Source organism: Schistocerca americana, chromosome 3, assembly GCF_021461395.2.
Source record: "Schistocerca americana isolate TAMUIC-IGC-003095 chromosome 3, iqSchAmer2.1, whole genome shotgun sequence".
Taxonomy (NCBI): Eukaryota; Metazoa; Arthropoda; class Insecta; order Orthoptera; family Acrididae; genus Schistocerca; species Schistocerca americana.
The window spans coordinates 209003077-209030350 of NC_060121.1; the positions used below are offsets into that span (position 1 = coordinate 209003077).

The following is a 27274-nucleotide window of genomic DNA, read 5'->3' on the forward strand; positions in this document are numbered from 1 at the left end:
TTTCTGTGGGATAGGTGGTAGGGAATGTGGCGGATCTTAGTATAGAATACGGTTTATTTTTTAGCAAAGGCGGAAGATGTGTTGAATGGACACTTCTCACCTACGCAATTCAGAGAAGTCTGTGTTAGACAGAGAACACACATGTCATGGGTTGCTTAGTAGATGTTAAAGTGAACTGTTTTGTATTCTTGGCGTGCTCTTGTCACTGAGTGATTAGCCTTTGCTGTGGGCCTCAATTTGATGGTGTGTAGGTGGCCTGCTGGTTAATGGTAAAGTCCACATAAAAGGCAGATCATGGATGACAATGGAGTTGGTGTATGACATAACTGCTTTCACAGATGGCCTTGCCTTTGATGGAATAAGATATGTTGGGCAATATATGGGACATGTTTTTCATCTGGATCTGTCATTTGCATATGATTCATGTGTCAAAGTGTTGGAAGCTTTAGTGGCATAAGATTGGGCTAGTTGAATGAATAGCTAAATATTACTTTGGAATGAATTATAAAGACTTTGGGCAGATGTTCCTTGTCTCAGCATAAAATGAAAGGTAGTAGTATTCACTCTTGCCTCATCTATTTACATTGACTCATAATTCTTTGGACCTGTGGACTTTTTCAACACTATTCTCTCAGTGGTTTCCTTTCCCACCAGTCTTTTCATGACCTATTCTTACTGCATACCCTCTCTCTATATCACCTTGTGTAGAACTCCCTGTTTGCACAGCAGAAAACTCTCTGATGCAGTATTCTTAGCCATTTCCCGTTTTGTCCTTCCTTCTCATAGCCTTCCTCTACCTTTCCCATGCCTTCTCCTTGTTCATCTCACCTCCTCCACCCAACACAACTCCTTACCAAGTCAAACCAATAGAACAGTGACATATGGAAGAAGAATGCATTTTTTATGCTGAACTAATTCTTTTTTGTGTTCCTATCTGCTGCTCATTTCCTCCAGTATATAGCAAATGGTGCCATAGCTCATTGCATTGTTTGTATTCCACCCATTTTTTTTTCCAATACTTGAAAATCTCACGTAGAACCTGAACATAATCAGAAAAAGGAAAAAATGTAAAATGATGTTTGACAAACTAAAGTGTGATGATTGTTGGAAAATTAGCAGAACCGTTTTGCAGGAAGAATGGATCAGAAATATGCTAGTGAATCTAAGCCAAAGGGTGATGGCTGAATAGAACAGATTGGAAATTAATAAGAGACATAGTTTGCATCTTACCAAAAGCTGCAGATTAGTTTTTCTTAGTATTTAAAAATTTTGGTTACTTATTTTCTCTTCCATTTACTCAAATCTTTCCATGTTTTATACTTAATTTTGTTTGCTTATATATGCGTATTTATAACTTTCCTACCTTCCTGAATTGTATTTGATTTTTGTACAGCTTCTGTCTAATTGATATTTCAGAAGATTTGTCATTTTTTTATGTAGTGCACTGTTGACTCACATGTAATTTTTTACTATCTGATATCTTTTATCTTCTCTATTTATAATATCTCTTGTAGCTTGTACTCTTTGATCTCTTATACAGTACATATGACTCCTTTAAGTGTAATTCCATTTACCATTTTCTCAGAATGATTACCAGTTTTGCATTCTGCTAATTGACAACTGTTTTCCATTTAACAATCTCATATTATGTTCAAAGCTACGATTATTGACTTCTTATTTGGAGTTTACATGCACAGTCAACCACAGCCATATAAGCAATATTTACAGCATGGATCACTGCATTGTTGAGCCACTCTCCAGAAAGAAGTGTGCTTTCTCCCAGAGATGTTCCTCTATTTTGCATGGGGATTTGAAAACAGGTATCAAGATGTAGCTTGTATGTCACCAGTCGCTGAGACATTCTTTGGTAGCTGGCAATGGCATTTTGTTGGCAAAAAACAAAGATCTAAGTTTGAGCTCCATGTAGCGTATAGTTTTTCTGTCATGAGCATTAAGTTCTATTTAAGCCCCTCTCTTAATATGCAGGCCCTTTTATTTAAATAATACTGTAAGTGTCATCTGAAAATGTTAAGTTTACAAAGTAAGTAAGAGTTGGATAAGGTACCATGTAATTGTGAAGATATCACAATGTTGCCTTAAATCATCACTGTTTTTGTTTTGTTTTCCAGGTGATAACTCTGACCAGCTGTGTCAGCTTTGTGCTAGTACAGTTCCTGGACAACGTTGCACAAGTGCTGATCCATATGCTGACTCTGAGGGTGCCTTCCAGTGCCTTCTTGAAGCTGGTGACGTTGCTTTTTTAAAACATACAACAGTGGACTCGATGCTGGGTACTGGATCAAATTTTGGTTAGTAAATTATTTTCTTGTACACTGTGTGGAATTGTAATCAGGAGGACATCAGTTCATATCCCCACCTGGCCACCAGATTAAGATTTTTTGTGGTTTCCAACAGCAGATGTCGTGGTGGTTCCTCTGGGAAGGACATGGCCAATTTCCTTCCCCATCCTTTCTCAACCAAAGCTTGTGCTCTGTCTCTGATTACCTTGACATCAATGGAACATTAAACTTCAACCTTCTTGTTCTTATTAACTGTGGTTCATGTGAGTAATGATACTTGAAACCTCCAGGGTTATCTAAAAGATAGCACACACTGAACAGATTCTAAGTGGTTTGCAAAATGCTACCTCTCCTGATGGAGCAAGATGGGATAATTAATAAGATTGATGTTAAGGAGCGCTTAGGTTCAAACATAAATTCAGCAGTCTTCATTCAGAAGTTTTTGTTGCGTTTCTTAATTAACTTATAATCTTATAAAAATGATTTGTCAGCTGACACATAGTATTTGCACTTCAGTAAGAGCTTGCAATGTCCTGTGCGGGCTCTCCACCATTGCTAATGAGACACAACATACCTCACTTGCAGTGTTTCCATAGTGTGATGCATGCAAATAATGTGCAATGGGCAGAAGAGCATTCTGCCTATGTTAGCAGCCCACTCTCAGTTGTCCAAGTCTCAGCTGAGGTGCCGCTGACAGTCACTGTGGCAACATGAGCGCAACTTGAGAAATGTCAAATAAAAAGTAATTTTAATGATTCTGTTAGTGAGGGAGTATTCAGATTGGGATTTCATCCTTGTGAAATCTGAGCTGGTTGTCAGTGTAATAATTGGGTTGTTTATTGGGTGTTAAATGAGAATTGAAATACGTTTTTCATTTGTGAATATGTATCGTGTGGTGATCAGTAGGTCTCTGTGAATGAACTCAGTGAAGAGCAGGAATTTACCTTTCCAAATATAAATGAGTAAGTGTTTTTTCAGTGTAAAGAGAATGTAATTGAACTTTGGGAATTGAGGGAAATGCATTTTGACTTGTACAACTGATGAACATCCAAGTTAGCTAAATGACAAATTATGAAAGAAATATCGTTTGTGATACGAGAGCATCAAAAGATGAAAAATAGACAGAGAGTGAAGGGAGATGGCCCATTTCACGAAACTTGGTCTGGTTGAGATGAGGTGGCTTGTGTGCCACAACGAAACAGATAACTGTACTTTAGATGCAACCACAACAGAGAGTTATCTGTGGAGAGGCCAGACAAACATAGTTCCTGAAGAGGGCTAGCAGGCTTTACAATAACTGCAGCGGTAACAATCTGAATGACTGTCTGATATGGCCGTGTAACATGAGCCAGCGTAACCTTGCTTCGTTGTTACTGCGAATGGCTGAAAGCCAGGGAAAACTAAATCCATTATTTTTCCTGAGAGTATGCAGCCATGCTGTATGGTTGATGCCAACTTCTTGGGTAACATATTCTTGAGGTAAAATGGTCCACCATTCTGATCTCCAAGTGGGAGACTATTCAGGATGATGTCATCAGGAAAAAGTTAACAGGCATTCTACAGGTCAGTGTGTGGAATGTTAGCTCGCTTAATCGGGCAGGTAGGTTAGAAAATTTATAATGGGCAGTCAAATGAGAATGAGACAGATAGAAAAAGTACATAAACTGCTTATTATCTCAAAAGTAATCTCCCTAACTGTAAATACACTTATCCCACTGTGAGACAAGATGGTCAGTGCCTTCATGGAAAAATATTCGCAGTTGCCTGCGTAACCTTGATTTTACCCAGGCATGCATCTCTTCGTCCGAAGCAGATCAATGGAAACGTCGTGATGAGACATCAGAGATCATAACTGTGTGAGAGCTTCGCAGTGCAACTTGTGCATTGTATCTGAAACAACCCCAGCAGTGTGTGGTGGGCAGTATCCTACAACCTAGTGATACCGTCTGTCAGTATTCATGAGCGTTTGATCTGGATGGTGTGCTTCAATTTTTCCAAAGTGTCCTTGTACCCCTGTACATGAATTGCGGCATAGTGTTTCAGAAACTAAATAACAATACAAAACACTCAACATCTACATCTATGCTCAGCAAACCACCGTGAGGTGCATGGCGGAGGGTACATCCCACTGTACCAATTATTAGGGTTTCTTCCTGTTTCATTCACTTATGGAGTGTGGAAAGAATGATTGTTTGAATACCAGTTCGGATGCAGTAATGACAGAAAGTAACCATTGAAATTACCATAAAATTATAACAGTTGAAAAGCCAAGAATGATGAGGTGTTTCCAAAAGCTGCATAGCTGTATGAAGGTGCTTTATTCGCAACTACTGGTTTCACTTTTGAGCACACACGTATCCGGGTTTATCTGCCAAGAATACAAATCACTGTGTGAAATGGTAGAAATACAGAATTGTAGATAATGTTTACAGTCAACAAAAAACAATGACAATCAATCACAGTAATTATATCTTCATAATGTATGTGGAGAATTACAGAATCCCAACATTTGGGAACTTATGCAGGTTAAGAGTCAAACTGCTTTGCTGGCTTGTCTTAATAAAGATGAGTACACCCAAAAGAAGTTTATCAAAATTGCACAAAGCATGACTGCTGAACGAGCCAGGCCTAGACAAAACCAGGGGAAAAGAAATAACATGAACAGGAATAAAAAGCATAAAAATTAACTAACGTCTATTTAGTAGTACAAGGGACGATATCATCCAAAAATTAATCCAATAGTATGGAAACCTCGAGAATACAACTATGCAGCTTTTGGAAACACCTAGTCATTCTTGACTTTTTTAATTGTTATAATTTTTATGATAATTTGAGTGGTTATTGAGTGTTGGTTGTTTTTTATTGTTATTCACAATGTCTTTAAGCTGAAAGTCATTGAGCAGCCGGCCCTTACAGTCGACAAAAAAGATCATTACAACTTTCTCGGAGCTGGCATGCCTGTTGTTTCACTACACTGCAGATGTTTCACCGGAAAGCCCTTACACATCCTCCATACAGTCCCAATCTCTCCCCTGCAATTTTCATATTTTTGGAGCCCCCAAAAGACATTTATTGTGGTCAATTTCTGTGGATGAAGAAATGCATGCCTGGATAACATTATGATCCCATAGGCAACGGAAAAGATTTTTTCGTGAAATATGTGTCACAGCAGGATAAACGTATTAACAGTTATGGTGATTATTTTTGCAATAATAAACAGTTTACGTACATTTTCCATCTGTCTCGATTTCATTTAACTGCCCCTTATGAAAGGGGAATGGACATAATGAAGTTAGATATAGTGGGGATTTATGCAGTTCAGTGACAGGATGAGTAGGACTTCTGGTCGGGTGAGCACAGCATTTTAAATACAGAGTCAAATTGGTGTATTGTAGGAGTAGGTCTAATAATGAATAAGAAAGTAGGAATGCAGATAAACTGCAATGACAGCATAATGATTGCATTACCATAGCCAAGATAAACATGACGCCAACAACCACCACTGGAGTGAGAGTTTATGTGCTAACTAGCACAGCAAATGATGAGATGCTCAGGTAGAAAACCAGTACTAAGCAAAGAAGGGAAAGCTGAAAGGTGGGAGTAGTATAGCGGGTGATTTCCGTGACAGTGTTACAAACCTTCAGGAATGATGTAGAAGGGTAAATGTATCAACTTGAGGTAAGGGACACTGGTCTGGAAACAACCAAGTCGTAAGTTGTAAATGAGAATTGTTCGTAACCTCTGATAGTGGAATAAATTCACCGGTACTGTTGTTGCTGAGATTATAGGAAAGGTGAATTTCAGACGTGGTAGTATGGACGAAAACGAGAAAAAAAATTCTAGTCAGCATGGGCTCTAAAATGCATACCTTAAGAGCTGTGAAACACATCTCTTCTACTGAACAAGTAGCCATGGCTGTTAAGGTATAAGGTATGCATTTTAGAGCCCATATTTACCCGACCTTCCCCCCCCCCCTCCCCCCCCCCCCCCCCCCCCCCCCCCCCCAGTTCATTCTACCTCCTCCAGAAATGTGAAGTCAAAGAGCTTGCAGTTAGATTTATTTGTAAGTGGGATAGCAAATACAAAGAAGAAAATTTGGTGGAATGAGGAAGTGAAACAGGTGTTAAAGGATAAGAAGGAAACCTGGAAAAGATACATATAGCATCTTATATGGAAGAAGGAAGGGCAGAGTATAGGGAAAGAAGAAATGAAATGAAACAAGTAGTGAAGGAACCTAAAAGGAAAACTCAGGAGGAATTGGAGAACATGGTTCTCCAAGGCAAGAGAGAACAGCATAAGGAGCTTCTGGAAAACCAAAACAGCTTTAAGAGGGAAATATGGGAAGCAAACAAGGACAATTAAGGATGGGGGTAAGCTAGTGCCAGAGAAAGCAGCAGTACTTGAAGCGTGGAGAAGACACTAGGAAGAAAAGTCCAAAAAAACTGAATAAGGAAAAGCAGAAGAAATTATCTTAAGACAGTATGAAATTACACAAGACCCAGGAATTGAAGGAGAGATAGAGGAACAGGAGTAGAAATGGTGGTTAACTAAGTTAGAATACGGAAGACTTCAGGCCTTAATGGGATAGCTCTGGAACTAATCAAGAATGGTGAAGTAGTTGTGGTAGAGAAGCCCATTAAGCAGATCCAGAGAGTGTGGGAGGAGATTAGTGTCCCTGAGGAACGGAAGAACTTTTGTCATACTATTGCATAAGAAGTGGTAATTACAGAGCTATCTACACGTCATCAGTTGTCTATAGAGCATATAGTGGTATTTTAGAAAGGCGACTGAGATGGGCTGTGGAAGAGGATATTGGAGAGGAGCAGACTGCTTTTATGCCAGGGCAACGGACCCAGGACCACATCTACACTATAAGAACAATTGTGGACAAAAGCATAGCCAAGAACTGTGACCTTTATCTGTCGTTTCTCGATTTTAAAGCTACATTTGACTGTGCCAAGGCAGTATGTGTGGGAATCACTTGTAGCAAAGAGGGTACAAATTAAGTTTATGAATGCCATGGAGAGTGCTTATGAAAAACCAGAAGGAATTATTCATATAGGTGGTGAAAGGTCAAGAGAATTCCCCATTGAGAAAGGAATCAGGCAAGGTGGTAGCCTCACACCCTTATTCTTTAATATCTTTCTAGATGAAGTAGCAAAAACAAGCAAGAGGGAACCCATACAACAAACCATGGAATGTGGAGACTGTGTCTGTGTCTAACGTATCTGCAAACATTGCTCTGTGTAGATGATATAGTGTTGGTGGCTGACACCGGTGTGAAATGATATGAAGGGGAAGAGAATGTTAGTGAATACCAATACAAGCAATGTGGGTTTCAAAACAGAACAGGCAGGAAGAACAACTCAATATACTCTGTAATGAAAGCCTCTTGGCAAAATGACAGTTAGGAATATCTTAGCACCGTACTAAGTAATGATGGGAGAATAGAACAAGAGGTACTAAATAGAATTAAGAAAGCAGTCTCTAGGTACTATCAGATGAATAACACAATACTAGGGAAGTAAGAGATAAGTATAATAATTTACAGTGCAGTTATGCAGCAATTACAGTGAAAGATAGATTGACACTACAAGAGAAATGTGTAAGTGGGATTACTGTCATAGATATGAAGTTTATGAGGAAAGTAGTAGGAAAGATAAGAATAGATTGAGTTAGAAATGAAAGAATATGAGAAGAGACTGGGCAAAAGAAACCAGTGCGTGTGGTGGTTGAGAAGCTCAGTTGAGATGGTGTGAGCACGTTAAGAGAACATGAGAGGAAATAAAAGCTAAACAAGTATTTGAAAGGCATGTGCAAGGGAGGACAGAGTCAAGAAACTGTGACAAAAGGCCTGGAAAAACAATCATGTAAAGAAAAGATTGTGTGAAAATGGAGTGGAATGGAAGAAATGGATAGAATGAGGCTGCTCCGACACTGGAAAGTGTTAGGGAATTGAAGAAGAAGGTGAGGAGGAGGAGGAGGAGGAGGAAGAAGAAAAGTCTTGGATGGAATAACACCCTTCTCATTACTCCTTACCACTACCATCCATCCCAGCACATTGCTGTTCTGCCAGATGCAGCAGTTGCTGTCAGGCTCATGTGGCCTGAGATGGCGGCAGTGTGTGAGTGCGCAAGTGTGTGCGTGTGTGTGTGTGTGTGTGTGTGTATTCTATTGCAGGAGATTGTTGTCTGTTAAGTTTTGATATATTAGTGGTCCTGTCTGTGACTCAATGCCTCCACTTGTGGTGAGTAGCAATCTATCCTTTCCATATTTATGTTAGAATTATTTCACTTTTGACAAAATATTTCGCACTGTTGCAATCTGTCACTCTTGCAACTTTGTTTCTCATTCATTTGTTTCACATGAAATATTCCTACAATCTCTTCAGATATTTTTTTTTCCTCTATGAGCATTCTTCAACCTTTCTATTATCTGTCATACATACTTTCTGTTTCCTTTTTTCTGAATGTTGAGTCTTTTGCTTTATTGCCTTTTCCTTATAATGGATCAGCTGCCTACTCATATTTGTTTCACACCTTCTCATGGTGTACTTCTTACAATCTGAATTTTGTTCTTAATGTCATTATCTGAGTTCCACTACATTCTACACAATACACCAGCCTTTTATTGGTAATCTGTGGCTCTTGGACAAAACTCCTTTTTCCTGTTTTATTTGTGGTAATCCAAGATGGAACTTGTATTCTGAATATTTGAAATTCATCATCAGTACTTATATATCGATATTGCTTTGATTGTACTTGTTGAAGTCTTGCATGAATACAGCAATCCTACATTTTTGTTGAGGATGTAGAGTATTTATTGTGGTTAGAACATGGTAGTATATACACTAGTGTCCAAAATTAAAGCAGCAAATGGAAATTTTTCAAGGTTTCTTTTATTGTCTCACAAAACAATATAAACTGGTGGTAGTAAAGTGGAAACATTGTAAAGAATACAGAACATAAACAACTGCAAGACGCATAATGGAAGACAAAAAGTTCGTTTTTTCCAACATAACTGATTTGCACACACATGCAGACAACTGTTTAATGTGCTCAGTATGATGTATTACACTTGTGACAGCAATACAGGCCTGACAACAATGGGGCATGCTGTGACTGATGTCACCAATCTCATGGTGAGGCAATAATGCCCATTCTTCGCAGAGCTGTTGGCAACTCTTGGAGAGTGGTTGATGGATGCTGATGCAACCGATCGCCTTAGTGCAACCCAGACATGCTCTATGAGATTCAAATAAGAGAATGAGCTGGCTATGCCATGTGTGCATTATCTTTGGTATCCAAGAAAACATCAGCCACGTGTGCTGTATGAGGTCAAGCATTATCATCCATCAACAACCGCACATGAGGTCCCAATATCTCATCACAATACCTGACAGCAATTAAACTTTGCCAGTTCACCTGTACGATTTCCAGAAGAGGTATTCGTGTGGTCAACGTAATTCTTGTCGGTACGATTAGGAATCCTCCTTGGTCTCCTTCCCGAAATTATATTCCATGTTCCCTCCAGATCTGAATCCGTCGAGAATCAATCTCCGTACCAAATCAGGACTTCTCTGTGAAAAGAAGGTTGGCCCACTGTTTGACTGTTCAGGTGGCATGTTGATGACTCCACTCCAGACATTCCTTCTGTGAAGACATGCCAGAGATACACAACAGCAGGTCTCCGACAATAAAGGCCACTCTGCCGATGCCTTCTGTACACCCTTTACCTCAATACAACACGTCCAGTGGATGCTACAAGGTCAAATGCCAGTTGCCATGCTGTACTAAGGGTGTACCACCATGCCCTAAAAGCCAATTACTGGCCTTCCATTTCTGATGTCACACATGGTTGGCCCTGCTCCGGTCTTTGGGATTCAGTTTGGGTCTCTATAAACTGTTGCCACATCCAAGAAACAAGAGAATTATTTGCAATAAGCTATCAGGTCACATCAGTTTCCAACTGTCCTGCTTCCATTCTTCCTGTAGCCCTCCACCGCAGTGTGCCTGGTAGGTGTCTTCTCTGTGCCATGCTGCGCCATCTGTGACTATGTATACAGCGATTGTGGATGTGAAACTAGCCATCAAACACTACCCTGATGGACAGGTGCTCTGGCGTCAGCAATGGCATGGTTGTCCATGGACCGGAATGCCCTGTTTCCTGCAGAATGCTTTTGTACGGACATCTGTTGACAGTTTGTATGATTATATTGTGAACTAGACACAGGATGGGGATTGATTTGATTTGATTTGATTTTAACAGGGAAGCTAAAACAGTTTAGGTCTAACCCGCTACTGCCTGCAGCGACACTAGGTTTATTGTGTGGTATCGCTCCCTGCATATCTAGTAAAGCCAACCAATGCCCTTAAATAGCGCAAGGTGTCCCTCTACCAGTTTTTTGTTAGACACAATTTCTTCAGATTCCGATGACCCGAAGATTCTGTATCTTTTGCTCTCCACTGCTATGCATTTGTAGATTAGGTGTGATGAAGTTTCTTCACCTTCATCACAGGTCCTACATTTGGGGTCCTCTTCCATTGTACCCATTGAGTAAAGGAGTTTTTTGAAATTCCCATGGCCGTCATCAGGCCAGTCATGAGTTTGATCTCTTTCCCGTTCAATCCCAGGATTACAGAGCTTCTTTTAAAACATGGCTTGGGCATCATTACCTTACCATGTTTTTGTTTATAGACCTTGGTCCAATATCCTACATGCTATTTCCTAAGCCAGTTCCATAGTTCTAATTTGATCATAGCCTTGGTGATTGTCAGGAAAGGTTCTGGTCCAGTAAATGGAGTTGTTGCCTCCATTCTAGTCAATCTGTCACCTTTTTCATTGCCACAGATCCCTGAGTGGCCAGGGACCCACATTAGCTTTACCCTATTGCTTCCCCCTAGCTCCACCAGAGCCCTGTGGCATTCTGCAACATTCTTAGATCTTGTTGCAGGAACTGCCAATGATTTCAGAGCTACCTGGCTGTCTGAATAGATGTAGATGCTACGGTCCTTGTTGCATCTATGCATATTCTCCTACACACATAAGGGCTGTCGAGCAGTTAGGAGTTGTTATATAGTCAGCAGGCATTTCCCCAGCCATCCGAATGAAACCCAGTTTTTGCCAGTTTTAAGTCTGTATGCCCCAGCTGCTGCCTCCACCTTGACCCAAAGGTGTAGTGGAGGCATGTCCAACGTGGCTTCCATTCCAGCAGTTGGTGTGCTGCTAATTCCAACTGTTATGGCTAAGCAGGCCAATCTCTGCACCTTAGCAAGCTCCTTAGCTGCAACCCACTGTTCTACCTTCTTCCACCACACTACAAACCCGTAGGAAATCCTTGGTCTAATCTCTGTGGTGTATATCCTGTGCATACCCCAAGGTCTTAGGCCCCAGTTTTTGCCACAAGACCTTCTAGTACCCACTAGAGTTCTTTTTGCCTTGGAGCAGATGCTCTTAATGTGAGGGGTCCACATTAGCTTCTCGTCTAAGATTGCCTCTAGATATTTCACTATCCTCTTCGCAGGTAGAGTTTCATCAAAGAGCTTTAGATTCCAACTTGAGTGTTGAATATGTCTCTTTGTAAATGGCACCACATCAGACTTCTTAGGATTAACCCTCAGATCTTTTTATTGTACCAATTTTGCACAATGTCCAGTCCTCCTTATGCCATGTTTCTAACTGTGTAAGTAAATTTGCTAAGTATTACTATGACAAGGTCATCTGCGTATCCTTGGCAGAAGCATTGTCTGGAACCTAGTTCCTCATTGATTTCGTTCACCACTAGATTCCACAACAGAGGGGACAAAACTCCTCCTTGTGCGCAGCCTCTAGTGGTGTTAATTACCATCTTTTAATTCATCATGGTAGCCTCTACCTACCTCCCACTAAGCATGGCCCTGGTCCACTTGCATATGGTGGTACCCAGGTCATGCACCTCTGCTGCCCTTGCCATGGAAACGAAGGTCGTGTTACTGAAGGCCCCTTGATATCCAGGAACATGCAGAGGGCTATTTCTTGGAAGTGAAGTGCTTTCTCCACCATCCCAACGAGTTGGTGGCGAGCTGTCTCACATGATTTACCTGGTTGATATGCGTGTTGGTTTAAATGTGGAGGGGCCCTACTTAGCCTCCTCTCTCCAACAAATACATTAACCTGTTTTACCACTGTTTTGAGAATGAAGGAGGATGGACTGATTGGTTTCATGTCCTTGGCCTTGATACGATAAATTCTCCCTGGCTATGGAATGAAGACAACCTTCACTGCCCTCCATGCATCGGGAATGATAGCTAGTGCTAGGCTAACCCTGAATAGTCTGCATAGGACTCGTATGAACTACTCTCCTGCCTGTTGCAGGAGAGCTGGAAAAATTCCGTCTTGGCCAGGTGAGTTGAATGGTTGGTATGTTCCCACCACCTATTAGATTTTATTAAAGTTCACATACTCCTCGGCTGATTCCCAGTCCTCTCTTCGAGTGCCTGAGAACCATTGTCTCTCGGGGATCACATTCTGGTCTGTGTAGTCCGGCAGAACATACTGAGGAAAGTGAGTTTTTAGGAGCAGTTCCAGCGTCTCATGGTACTGTCTTTGTATGTTCCTCATCCTCCTTCCTCAACGTACCTCCTGGATTGGTTGGTACTCTAGTGAGAATCTTGTGAAGTCTGGCTTGTGCAGCCATGCTCTCCTCTTCCTCACAGAATGCCTTCCAGGATGCCTTCTTTGCTTGTCTGATTGCAAGATTGTAATTGACAAGGGCGTCACGATATTTAGCCCATTGTCCTTTACGTCTCACAGTATTAAGCAGTTGTCCTGATATGAGGTCACTACGTCAGAGGTAAAAGCCTCTGCTACTTCCTCAAATTCTTCTGGATTCCTTATCGAGGCTTTAATTTCTGATAAGCCTAAATCAAGGTCCCTCCTATATGTCTCCCAGTCTGTTTTCCTGGGATTCCTATAGATTGTGATCTGTCTGATTCCCATTTCAACCTTGAATTTAATGTGCATGTGGTCCGATGAAGGTGGCTCCATCAGCACATGCCATTGTTTGACATAGCTGCCCATCATCATGGAACCAAAGATTATGTCAATTACTACTTCTCTTTTGCTACTCCTGAATGTAGGGCAATTGCCCCTATTCAGGACCTCTAAGTTGTTAGCTAAAAGAAATTCAAGAAGATACTCACCTCTACTGTTGGTGTACTTGCTGCCCCACACTAGGTTGTGGGCATTGCCGTCCCATCCCACCAGCAGTTGGTCACCTTGTTGATGGCAAATCTCTACCAGTCTCCTCACCTCCAAGGGTGGAGGAGAGTTGTCTTCGTAAGGAATGTAAGCTGAGGCCAAAACAATTTCGCTCGTGATACCTTCCTCACACTGCTGCATTCTAATGGTCACTAAGTCCCCAGAGCAGAAATTCATCATTGACATGAAATAAATTCCATTTCTTACATAGATGCATGTTCTGGAGTTTCTTACATTTCTAGCATAAATCAGCTTTCCTGCAGTCCCACTGAGGCCCGATACACTATCTTTATATGAATATGGGTCTTGTATCCGGGCCACGTCCACTTCCTGCCTCCCCAGGCAGTGACTCAGGGTGACAGAGGCCCCCTTTACTGTGCTGCAGATTAATCTGCAGCATCTCCAGTCTCTGTCTTGCTGCCATCTTTAAGGTCTCTGAGAACCCTGACGGTGACATGCAAGAACCCTAAAAACAATTTCAGGTACTCCTCCCGCATCGCCTTCAGGGCTTGTCTCTGAGCTCCACCACCAGGGTTTGTCCTTCCGGCGCAACCTTCTGGTTGATCACTCTCCAGTCTTTTGTCGAGAATTTTGGGTTCTGGGCTCCTATTTTCCCGAACAGAATCTTAGGAGAGACTTCCTTAAGGGTCTTTGGTACCCATATTGATATCTATCCAGTCTTAAGAAGCTCTGCTACCATCTTAACCAGCAGCTTCACATCTTCCCACGGGGATGTCATGGGCACCTTGTCCTTGAGCCATTCCACCGTGTGCACCCCCTCAAGACAAAAATGGCGACGCCACAATCTAAATAGATCCTCCTGAAGTTGGTTCCTGGGCCAGCGTCCCCCCCCCCCCCCCAATCTTTTCTAAGAGGGCCATCTCTACCAATTCCTCCTGCTTGTGACTTGATGGCCACCAGTGGATAGCCTTCCTGGATAAGTGCCATCTTAAAAACCGAGACTGCTGTACTATAGGTCTGTTTCCCTATTTCTTTTTTCCCTTTTTTCTGAACTTGCTTATCCAGGGAGCAGGGAGTCTTTGATGCCTCCCTTATCTGCTTGCTACCTGTCTTTGATATTGTGGAGGTCTGTGTATCCCCTTCAACCTGAGACGTTTCTTCCTGGGGGTCTTAGGTTCACATCCCTTAAATTCCCTCCACTCGTCATTAGGAAGCCATTCTTTCCCTTCCTTTTTCCTCTATTCCCCGAGTAGTTTCCTCCTCTGGGCCCCAGACAAGCCTTTGATCTTAATCTGGTCTAGCTTCTCGGTTACAGTTCCCACTTCTGGCTTAGGTCTAGACTCTGATTCAGTAGTGTGAATGCCTTCCATCAGTACTGACCCCAATGTTTGGATATGTGAGGTCTCAATTTGCCCCTGAGTTTGTTTTTCTTTGTTTTCTGTAATTGTGTCCATATTGGTCCCACAAGATTTGGGGATCTACAAGGTCCACACCACGAATACCCCGCACAGTGTAGGGCTATTTACTCAGGGAGGTTGCCCGGTATCCCTGAGGCTCCATTTGTGACACATCTTCCCATGTGCCATGGACCCTTTGGCACGGATTGCATCACACCTTGGGTTGGGTCAGGGAGTTGGGTAGGACTAGGAGTGAGTAGGGAAGATGGGATGTTGTGGGACACTCTTAGTCTGATCCATCAGCTGAGGTCTTTCTGGCAGTAGGACCTCTACCTTCGGCATAGCCCTCAGCTTTATGCGGACATGCAAGCCTCTCCAAAATGGTGTCAAAATGGTGTCCCCCGGAGAGGCAGGATAGGGAAGTAGTGGTTACTGCTTTTATTTTGGACACAAGTATATTTAGATTGGAAGAGTATATCAGGACGAAAATTTACATGAAAAAACATTGAAGTCACAAGGGGACAAAATATCTGGCCAATACATACTTTCTGGGAACAAAATTCTAAGTGTGTCTGATAGATACTACATGTAGCTGTTAGAACTGTTAGTTCGTTTCTTAGAAAGGGTTGGTGGCTAGGTTAGAAAAGATTGCATCAAAGAGAGTTGGAGGTCAAAGACAATAAATTGGAATAACATGAAACATCTCAATCCACACTATGCTACAGGAAATCCTAGAAGCTAGGTGCCTCACTTGTGCCTCCATAGAGCCCCTTACCCTTCCTGATCCACTAATTGCCTTTTTCCTGCTTCCCCAATGTTCATAGAAACATCAATTTCTGCTATCCCATTGTAGCAGACTTCAAAACCTGTACTGAATGCACCAGAGCCTTTGTAGAGCAGCACTTCCAACCTACCATGCTAAGCAGTTTCTGGGACGTCTCAAGTCGTCCTCTCAGCAATAGATCACTACCTCCCTCTGTGCCCATCTGAATGTCTCCATAAAACATTGTTTGTCATGACCCTATCCAACTCCATCCTTACTCGTAACTATTTAACATTTAAGGGCCAGACCTACAGTCAAATCTAGGGGGCTATGGTGCAAATCAAGATGGGCTCATCTTATGCCAGCCTTTTATTGTCCACCTAGATGATGCATTACTCAACAATGAGAAGCTTTGCCACCTGGCTTGATACCGTATATCCCAGAAATGGGACAGTTTCTCACTAATATACTACCCACACAACCTACTGTCATCCTCCATTGTCCTCCAAACCATCATAACATCCTTGTCAAAACATATGACGGGCCCAGACCATTAGTCCCACCCAAGGTTCCTATCCCTGCAACAACTGTTGTCACTGTAAAACCTGCCCTATGTTCCAGTCCATTACCAGTTACTCCAGCCCCACCACTAATGAATCTTACAACCTCAAAGGCAGAGAAACATGTAAAGTCTTGCATGTTGTGCACCAAATAACTTGTGTTCACTGCACAACTTTTTATACTGGAATGATCCCCACTAAGGATCTGTCTGCTTTGGAGACATTGCATACCCAGCTTGGAGTGTGTTCGAATGCTCACACCCAGTACTACAGCCCAATTTAGTTTATAGGAATTTGATATCTTTCGGGTTGGACTGTTCTCGCCAGCAATACACCTGCCAGAACCTGGCGTTGATGGCTTCCATGTGCTACCAACTCTGCTGTGTAAAGTGTTGTGCTTGCTGCCTTTTCTCAAGTAGTAAACTATTCCCACTGCAAAAAATGTATCTATTTGAACAACTACCTTAACTCTGGCCATAATTAAAAACAGATTTATTACATGATTAGACACACTATGTAGATCTATCTCATATGTAAATTTCAGAATTCTATTTGAGAGTTTTTTGCAGGGGAGGGAGATGTTAAATTTTGTGCATATTATGAGTTAAATACTGTAAAAATTGTGAAAAAGAGATTTCTAAAGTTTTTGTGTAGTTAACACAATGCAATACCCAGCTTTGCATAGAGTTGTTGCTGAGTTGGGTTTTTCAGTGATCAGTGGAAAAAAAAGTATTTCAGTGAGTTCAGTGCCTCAAGCCCTGGAGATTGGAACTTGCTTTCCAGCATATATTTACATCAATCCACCCTTACTTAGCCTCTCTTAAAATCCTCCCCTTTTCATCGTGGATAGGATTTCATTATTTACTGTATTATTTGTTTCTGTTTTCTGTCTTTCTTTTCAGTTTTTCCTTTTCTTCCCTTTCCGCTTACCTCCTAGCTGTTAACTGCAATATTTATTCAAATCATAATTTCTCTTCCTCTCAATCGATTTATACTTCTTTCCCTGTCCTTCTATCATCTCCAGAAAGAAACAGACATAGTCCTTACTCCTGTACTTTATTTGTTATCCTACACTCTCTAATGCTTCTTCTTTCATCTCTTCCCTTCAGTGTCTTCACAACAGGTGGATCTCTCTCAACCTTAGGTCTTCTGTAACCTGCCCCTCCTTTTCAAATTTACTTTATAGATTAGAAGAGTTTGCTGATATTCAGATGACTTTGTTTCACAGCACACAATGCCAAGCTTTAAAGAAAAAGATGTTACTAGAAACCTATATCTACATACATACTCGAAAGCCACTGTATAGTGTGTGTCAGAGGGTATCTTGTACTGCTGCTGTTTATTTCCTTTTCTGTTCCACTTACAAATAGAGCAAAGAAAAAACGACTGTTTATATGCCTCCATGGTGGCTATAAGTTTTTTTTATCTTTGTGATTCTTACTCAAAATGCAGTAGAACCATTCTCTGGCCAACTTCAAGTGGCAGTTCTCTAAGTTTTCTCAACAGTGTTTCACAAAATAATGTTGTCTACTCTCCAGGTATTCCCATTAGAGTTGATAAAGCATCTTCATAACACTCATAAGTTGATTGGACCTACTGGTAACAAATCTAGCATCCTGCTTGTGAACTGCTTTGATGTTTTTCTTCAGTTTGACCTGGTGGGAATCCTAAACACTCAAATAGCACTCAAGAATCAGTTGCACTAGTGTTGTATAAGTTGCCTACTTTGCAGATGAACCACATCTTCCTAAAATTGTACCAATAAATGGAAGCTGATCATTTCTGTTTCCTACTACTGCCCTTACATGCTCGTTCCATTTCATATGGATTTACAGGGTTAAGCATAGATATTTACTTGATGTGACTGTGCCAAACAGCACACTCATAATGCTCTGTTTGATGTAGACAGACTTAACAATGCAGCTAAAAGTATTGAAGGAATGACCCACATAAGTAAACTACTGGAATTATTGCTCTGAAATGGGATCTCCTAAGACCACACTGCAAAGAAAAATGTTGATTATGAACCTAAGTAACATGTTTTTTTCCTTTGTTTTGGGGGGGGGGGGGGGGAGATTTTGTTACATTCCAGGATTCCTTCAAATTTGAAAACAGCACACATCTGTAGAGGATTAGACTTCCACAGCAGTTTTATGAATAAATTTTTGCAGTTGCTTACTGGGCCAATAATATTACTATTGCATTCTCAGAAAATGTCGTAGCAAATATATCTTGCCCATGCTCATAGAGTGTGAATTATTTGAGGGCTTGAATTTTATAATTAAATTGCACAATATATGGCTCATCTCAGTTGCACAAATTGCTTCATGGCTGCATTGTTGAAGTATAAAAAGTTTGTCAGAACAGTATTTAAGTCAGCATGCATATTTAAAATAATTTTCCCATATATTGAATTTCTGGAAGCAAAAATCATGGTATTGTGTTTTGTGTGACATATTGTGTGCAAGTATCCTGAACAGAATTTAATTCTTATTATTTTTAAGCAAATATATTTAATGTATTTGCAGCTTCATAACAGGCTTGCTTGAACAGTGCGGAAGGGAAATGAAATGAAACTGACAAGCAGAGTGGTCAGTCCTTTCATTGTCGTATCAAATTTCATCTCTGAACTGGACTGTATAACATCATTGTATTAGTTAGTTGACAAACAAAACTGTACCTGGGGCTTCATTATTAGATTTGTTGTTTTTTTTTTTTTTTCCAGCTGGGGTACTGAGAACAGATTTTGAATTATTGTGTCGTGATGGAAGTCACAGAACACTTGATGAATACGCAAACTGCAACTGGGGGAGATCGCCAACAAATGCTGTGGTTACCACATCAGCAAAGAATGTGGACATGCGATATCGTTACCAAAAGTTTCTAAAAGTAAGTGATATTCTTGTAGTGTTGCTGCAAACTTAGAGAGACTGCATAGCTTCTTGTCTCACATGTTGATTTGTTGAAATGGCACTTCATGAAGTATTAAGCTTTCCTGAGTTAATTGTGTTTCATAAGGGCTATCCAAAAAGTAACAGAAATTTTGGTCTATTGTGGCAGGGGCATGGCTACTGCCACAATCTTGGTGCCGTAACGTTCCTACACTCGGTACCCATCCAGTGGTGGTAGCTTATGGTCTGTTTCTCTGTTATTTTGCTTCCTGTGACATGTTAAAATGTGCACTGCAAAAAAATTGTGATTAGGTCTTTGTTGGCAAAAAACTGCATACCAATTGAAATGTTTGAAACACTGACAAAGTTAAGATGTGCAATACAGAACAAGTTTTGGGGAAAATGTAACGCAAAAGTTTTGATTTTGCACGAAAACGCACTGTCACACACGGCCAGTCGTACTAGACAACTCCTATGGGGTTTGGCTGAGAGGTATGTGATCATCCACTACACAGTCCAGATTTGGCACCAAGTGACTACCACCTCTTTCCAACAGTGAAGACATGGCTTGCTATGCAACTCGTTGATACCAACGCTGAACTGCGTTCCACTACACACTGGTGGTTGCAATCACAGTTGGAAGATTTCTACAGAGATGGTACTGAAAAATTTGTGCTGCAGTATGATAAGTGCTTCGCTTTGAATGGTGGTTATGTAGAAAAATAAGTTACGCATGTACCTTTAAAATGTGTTTATTAAAATTTGGTTTTCCCATATCAATTTTTTATTTCAAAATGTCTACTACTTTCTGCATACCCCTTGTACAGTGACATACATGTGCTATAGCGTGTATTAAAATCAAGATTATAATCAGTAGAACATCTCGTTTGAAGTGAGAACATAAATGCAGAAATGAGGGAAAGTGTTATGTATTGAATGTCCTGTGTTCATTAGCTGTATTAAGGAAGTTATACTAAAAAGCCATAATTTGATTGAATCAACACCCATAGGCAATACATTTTAAGTGAGGTATGAAGCATGGGCTATAGGAATCAAAACAAAACAAAAATTGAAGGGATGTAAGTTTTTCAGTTCTTCCAAATGAGCCAGGTATAAATTTGTGATTCTTTCAGTTGGTCATCATTACATATGTAATTAGGAGGAATGGAGAAAGCCAGAAAGGAGGCACACATGGGGTACAAGCTGACACAGCAGGATTTGTTTAAAACATAATTCATTGCAGGTAAAAAAACTGAAGGTGTGTGTAAACCAAGGAAAAATTTTAGCCAAAATTACATTAAAAACCAGTTAAGTCAGATGTTCAACCCCTTGAAACATTTAAACGAAATAGAACAATGTCTGGTAACTATGGTTTTGTAGTCATTTCTTAGTCTAGTAGCATTTGTTGTTAACAGTACGTGAACACTCCTACTCTCATTCATCATGCCATACCTGGATGTGTTCTACTATATGGAGAGTGTTTAAAAAGATCTGAAGTTGTGCTATAAATGTTTTACTGCTTACTTTATTATGTTTGAAGTAAGGCACCTTTCCTCCCATTGGTTACGGCATTCACAACATTTCTTTCTTTTTTGGAATGCTTATTCATTGATGGCTTGAAGTGCCATGTTGACATTTTCTTAAATCTCTTTCATTTAGATTTTTGTTTTGTGAGATTGGAAGAGTCACCTGTGACGTGCTTGGAGAATGATAGATTTACTACACAATCAAAATAAAGTGGTAGGTAATAATAAATCATAAGTGACACATGAGCCAAAAGTGTTATAACGCAACATGAGAAAGAGCCCCCACTTCATCCCATTGCACTCATTGTCCATCAGATGAGTTTAAACCATGTGGTATAATTGTCTTCTCATGGTCGGACTGTGGGGTACAGACTTTTCCCTAGTGTTAAACAAATTGCAGTGGTTATCATCATGTTTCTGTGTTCTCCATGTTCATTCAAAATATGAGGCATTTTTCTATTTGGCTTAATTTTTTCTAATATGTTGCCTCCAGTATTTGTCCCAACCATCTATGTTTCTAGTAATCTTAATGCTTGGAGTTTCTTGTCATGTACCACAGATTATAATTATGTATTCATCACTGCATCATTGTATTACAGAAACTTCTTTCTTGCTGGGTGATATCGACTCCACCCCAAATAAAACACCCTCACTGACCCCAACATTACATCCCACTAACCCCTTTCACATGTTCTACATCCACATTTATCCAAAACTGAGGTGACAAGATTTAAACTTGAACAATACATTTTTCAAAGCTACATTGTCACTCTTCAGGATCATCTTAAGTGCTAATTATAGGAAGTGTTTTGTGCATATGACACTGAGTTACGTATTTGAAAAGCCTGCTATGTGAATCAGTCAGCTACATATGCGACTTAGCACCCTCCTGTGCTTTGCGTGTAACTTATACATAGCCCGTTCAGAACATCAGACTTTAGGATTTTATAATGGGTTGTTCATTTCCATTTGAATGTGTCCATTAAATTTATTTCTGCAACTAATTACTTAAATCTTCCTGGAGCAGTACAGTAATGCAGCAATTTGTGCACCTTCAATGCTGTTAGCAGAAACTGTGTAACTGTTCAGATTAGAGAGCTATAAGTACCATATTTACCCAATTATAAGATGAAACTTTTTCCCAAATTCGTCATTTGAAAAGTACATGGTTGTCTAGCATTTTCACATTAAACTATTGCTGCTCAGCTCAACATTTTACATTGTGTAATAGATTAATATAGGTATTGTACATTTACAGATGAAGCTTTAGCATCTGTGGTCACACCAGATTTAATTTGAAAATTTGGGTGGCTGGGAGTGGGAACAGCGGCATAAGCTTTTCTGACCATAAGACGAATGTGAGGAGGAGAGCAGGAAGCAGGCAGCATATTTCATTGTGCTGCCAATCACAGAAATGTATAGCATGTACTATAGCTTTTTATGAACACCGTCCACATTTAAATCTCAGTTTCCTTGAATCCGTTTGTAGTCAGAATTGAATCAACTTGAAAATTGGACCAACACTCATCAGTAGTACAAATTTCTGCAAGAGACCATAAAAGTCTAGATAGGGACAACTGACATACGTATGTGTTTTGTGCAGTAAGTTGTTATTGTTCACTGTGAGGTATGATAGGAATGAAAGATGATGTGCCAGCAGCTGGTTTTGTGCAGCCAGTGAAAGAGCAGTGGGTAATGTCATGCTTGGACACAAGATATGAAGGAATTTGACCACATTCTTGCATCAGTATAAATACAAAATCCACTCTTTATTAAGGAAAAACAGCTGTGCTCTTAAGTCCTAGTATAACCACATCATCATAATATTTGGAAGAAACAGTGAAATATTTGTCTCAACCAAGATTATATATTTCATTGCTACTCGCACATAGAAATACATTGCTTTGGTGAAACCATCAACCCACTGTCTATGTACAGCTTACAAATGAGGATAAGGTTACCAGTGATGTTGATGATTGATTATCATAATTGATTATGACTATGATTAAAAATAGTGATACCACAGATGACTGGCTTAGATAGTAAGTAAAAAAGTGAAGATAAAAATTGGCATAAACTGCTGCCACCAGTCGCCTTTTTGTTGTGTTCTTCAATTTATTTTTTATTATTTTGTTACCAGTTTGGAACCACCTAGCGATGCGTCATCAGGTGGTACATATATTAATTGTTTGCAGCAGTGTGGGAGTCATGTAGAGTGATTAGTATGCATTGATTGGATGTTGGTGTACATAGTATTCTGGAAAACATAATGAATGTTTTCCAGTGATGTTAATTGTACTGCACTTAACACACTGAGCCACAGGTAACACTTTCCACATGCTTCACAAAACATAAATAACATTTTCTAAAGCATTTGGAATGTGTACCTGTGGCTAAGTGTGTAAAGTGCAGTACAATTGACATCATTGGAAAATGTATTATATTACATATGTTTTGCAGAATACTGTGTACACCGGCATACAACCAACAGATACTAATCATTCTACGTGACTCCCACGCTGCTGCAAACAATTAAAGTATGTACAATCTGATGATGAATCGGTAGGCGGTTCCAAACCGGTAATGGGATATTAAGAAATAAATTGAAGAACAAGACAAAAGGCAGCTGGTTGCAGTAATTTGAAGAAACTTTTATTTCTTTTTATTTATTTTATTTCTCTGCGTATTACCAAAAAGTAGACATTCAGTGTATGAGAAGCAGATACCTTCTGTCAGTTAAACAGTTTGTAATGTTGATTAGGTGGAGTATGTTAAAAATAAAATATTAGTTAGAGTACATTAAAATTACAATCTTTTCAAGGAGGCCCTCAAGAAAAGAGGCATTTTTTATACTCAGGGTCATATTATACTCGAGTAAATACAGTATTTAAAATTATCTTTACACTGATATAGTTTCTTAGCTGGTGTGCCATATACAATGTACCTTGCACTCAGTGAGCTTGATTGGCTGTATTTTGTCTTTTCAAATAATTCTGATACTTGGTCATGTGCTGTTGATTTCAAAATCTATTGTATTTAACATAAATGACACTGTTCTCCGCTGTTAGATGATATAGAGGTTAATTCTCTAACATTTAGTTTGATATTTCAGAAAGCTGTTCAGCTGTATGGTAAAAAGCCAGTGACAAGACCAACTTCCAGTACTACAAATCAAAATGGATTTTTTGGAACAACTAATGATGTGACATCAACTGAGGCTGTTCCAATTGAATCATTTCAGCTGTTCTTTAGTCCAGCCAATGAGAGTTTTGTGTCACATAACCTGCTGTTTCAGGTAATGGTCATGTTCAATACGAAATTTCTGTAATTAATATAAAATCTAAATGTGAAATAGAGATAAGAACATTTGAAATGTAAGTAATGCAGAGTGGTGCAGGCTGTAATGACCTGTACAGTACATTTAAAGGCATCGTGTGATTAAGTAAGAACTTAGAACAGACATACACATAACTTTAATTAATTTTATTGTCTCGTAAACCATTCTCAGTACCTTTCATTGTTTGACAGAAGTAGTGACTCACTTATGGGCTGAATATACATATTGGGATTTGTTTCATTGGTCCCAGAGTCATTTGTAGTCCTGTACAAAGTCTTGTGGAGGTAAAATTAGAGGCTCTGTCAGTTATGTGGCAAACTTTGATGTTGATTTCTTAACCTGTACTTGCGAGTGGAGAACTGAAGGGTGTTGTGAATAGATCAGATTTGTTCTATTTGCAGAAACCAGTTATTTGATTAGCAGAGTATGCATGGTGTACATGTAAGTGTTGTTTAGTTTCACAAAATCTCTCTTAGGTCCATGTAGTTAATCCCACAGAGACGAGTAGTTCATCTGTTTACAGAATAAAATACACATTCTTGCTGATAAAAAGAGAGAACATAAACCTGGTTGTCTTTAACTGTGGAAGAATTAATAGAGCTGCTACATAGTGCTCCAAATAGAAAGTTTGCTGAAGACAGAAATAAGTAGCTAGTTAATATTTCATTTTGAATGAAGTGTGCATTGGAAAGAATTGGTGAAAGCGAACGATGATGACATGTTGTTTTTTTTTTATTGTAAAACATAACAGTTATAATTAGTGATGTGATACTACTTTAGAATATAAAATGATCTGGCTGATAATAGAGAGGAAAGGTTAGCCAACTGTAATACCCAATTTTTTCTGTCAAGACAGTTGCATCAAGTATCAAAATTATTGAATGCTTCTGAGAGAGAAGGAGAGAGTTGCACATAAATTCACCAGTCATGTATTTCAATTTATTGGCAGTAGCTTTATAACACATACAATTAGCCAAGTAACAGGAACAAATGTTCATGCAATACTGTACTAAATATCTGTCATGAAATTTATTCTTAGGAGTCAGCCAGTTAACCATTTTTGACTGTCATAAGTAGAATACATGCCAGTGAACATATCTAAACTTTTTGATGCAGTGAACATGTAGAAAGGAATCATTGACAGTAAGTCTATAATATCATCAGTGAGACAAAGCCTTGAATGAAAGCAGTCAGAAAATATTGGGGTATTGCAAGTGTGACTGGAAGCTGATTCCTGGTTGCCTCACAGTTATTACCAGACATTCAACTGTTGGGAGAAAAACTTGAAGATTATAAGACATAAGACACCACAAGGCAAGCACTTTAATAAGTAAATGATGTGCAAGGTAGATGAGATACATATAGATGAAGGATTGCAAAACTAAAAAGCAAACAAATTACTTAATGGAGAGCTCAAACTGAAGGATACTTGTTAGATTATATGTCGGTGTAAAACAACTGCCTAGTGTGGAAATAGGATAAATGATGTAGGGGTTACAAGAAGTGGGCAACCCTGCCAATGGCTCTTGGCACTTGTTAGTGTGGTCAGGATCTCATTAATGTGTTCTTCTGATGGAGGTGGGACTTACATAACTGAGGAAAGTGGTTCAATGTCTTTAGGCACCTCATGGTCTGTTCCCCGTAGTGATGCATAATATTTTCATCAAGCTGAAATCAAGGTGCAAATGCCATCAATAACCACACTTCTTTCTACTTAGCTGTAGTTCGCTTGGATGTTGTTACTTGCATGCAGTTGGTTGTTACACGCTGCTGAGCAAACGACTGGAACTTTTTCAGATAGGTGCAGGGAGATTTTGAATTGCTTTGACATGTGCCCAAGACTGTCTTTGCGCAGTATGTGGCAGAGGTGGTTGGTTTCTTGTGTTAATGTGCCAAAACATGCAGTAAATGTTACACTAAAATTATGCCATTTCTCTTTTAATGCAAGCCATATATCACCTTTAAATTGTCTCTGAATGGGAGCTATAAATTGCACTAAAATTACACAATTTCTCTTTGAATGCATGTTGATATGGGGAAAAAACCATGAAACCATGTTTTATAGTGATCTCTCTGGATAACTATAAACCAATGTCGAGTGCTGAAATGATTGTCATCCATGCTATGATCAACTCACGCAAATAACGCATCTGTCTATTTTCAACTTTGCATACTGTGATGTGACATCATCCCGTCCGGCACTATAAGTGCTAAGTTGCCAAAAGCACCTGGTCAGCGTTTTCCTGTGAAAGTAGGTGTAATGTATTGTGCAAGTGTAGATTGTGAGAGATTTTTCAGGAGCACTGACGTAACAGTGTCATGGCAAAGTGGTCGTGCACACTGATCGGCAGTTCGTTGGCTCGGATTTGATTCCTGTTGCTGCCATAATTCCCCCTTTTTTATTTTATGTTATTCCTCACAATATTAAATGATTAATTATAAAATTTAAATATATTCAAACAGTTCATTTTATATGCATAAAAGTAATATCCTCTATTTAGTTAGGATTACTATCCTTCTAAGTCAAAAGGTCATTGATGGTGGTAAAAAAAAAGAAAAAAAAGGCAATTATATCAGGTAATTTGGTACGAAAGTGTTTTCTTTAGATGATGTCCTAAAGAGACCTGTTTCCAGTAGATCTGTTAAGGAGAAAGTGAGACGTAAAAAATTAAGTAGATCTACTTTAAATATAAATCTCACAACAGGATTTCGCGGGACAAGGTTCATCAATTTGGCTCAAATTTTGTGAGTAGAAGCAGGTAGATGCCCCATTCAAGTTCATTGAATATTTTGTCTGAGTGGAAAAGGTAAAATGCTGTCTAAAGATTTAAATCGGTGGAAACTCCAGGTTGGAATATCAACGATATAAGGAAGATGATGGATTCCTACTCACTGTGAAGATGACACGTCGAATTGCAGACGGACACAACAAGGAGACTGTTACTACATTAAGCTTTTGGCTAAAGCCTTCTTTGGAAAAGGAAACACACACACATTTATTCGCACAAACAAGCACACCTCACGCACATACAACTACCATCTCTGGCTGCTCAGACTGAAGTGCAACTGTCCCATTGACTGAATGCAGCAATTTGGAGGCTGTTGGGCAGGAAGATTGGGGGAGGGAGGGTGTGCGGGTGGGTGGGGAGTGGAAAGGGAGAGGAGCAGGGGAGGGGAAAGACGGATGGGTGTAACGACAGAGGGCGGCACACGAAGAGGGTGAGGGGACGTGAATAGCGATGTAGAAGTGCCCCCTTCGTTACCCAATACCAACTCAGACTGGGAAACACATCCTTTGTCA

General features: G+C 39.8%; 1 protein-coding gene across 1 annotated transcript in view; it reads left to right on the forward strand.

The window, feature by feature from the left end:
- The window catches only part of LOC124605676 (melanotransferrin), a 121459-nt gene that overhangs the window by 44090 nt on the left and 50095 nt on the right, over positions 1-27274 (forward strand). The window contains exons 6-8 of the mRNA XM_047137525.1: positions 2130-2309; positions 18945-19108; positions 23749-23931. Coding sequence (XP_046993481.1) covers positions 2130-2309; positions 18945-19108; positions 23749-23931 — 527 coding nt within the window. The remainder of the gene's footprint in view (positions 1-2129; positions 2310-18944; positions 19109-23748; positions 23932-27274) is intronic.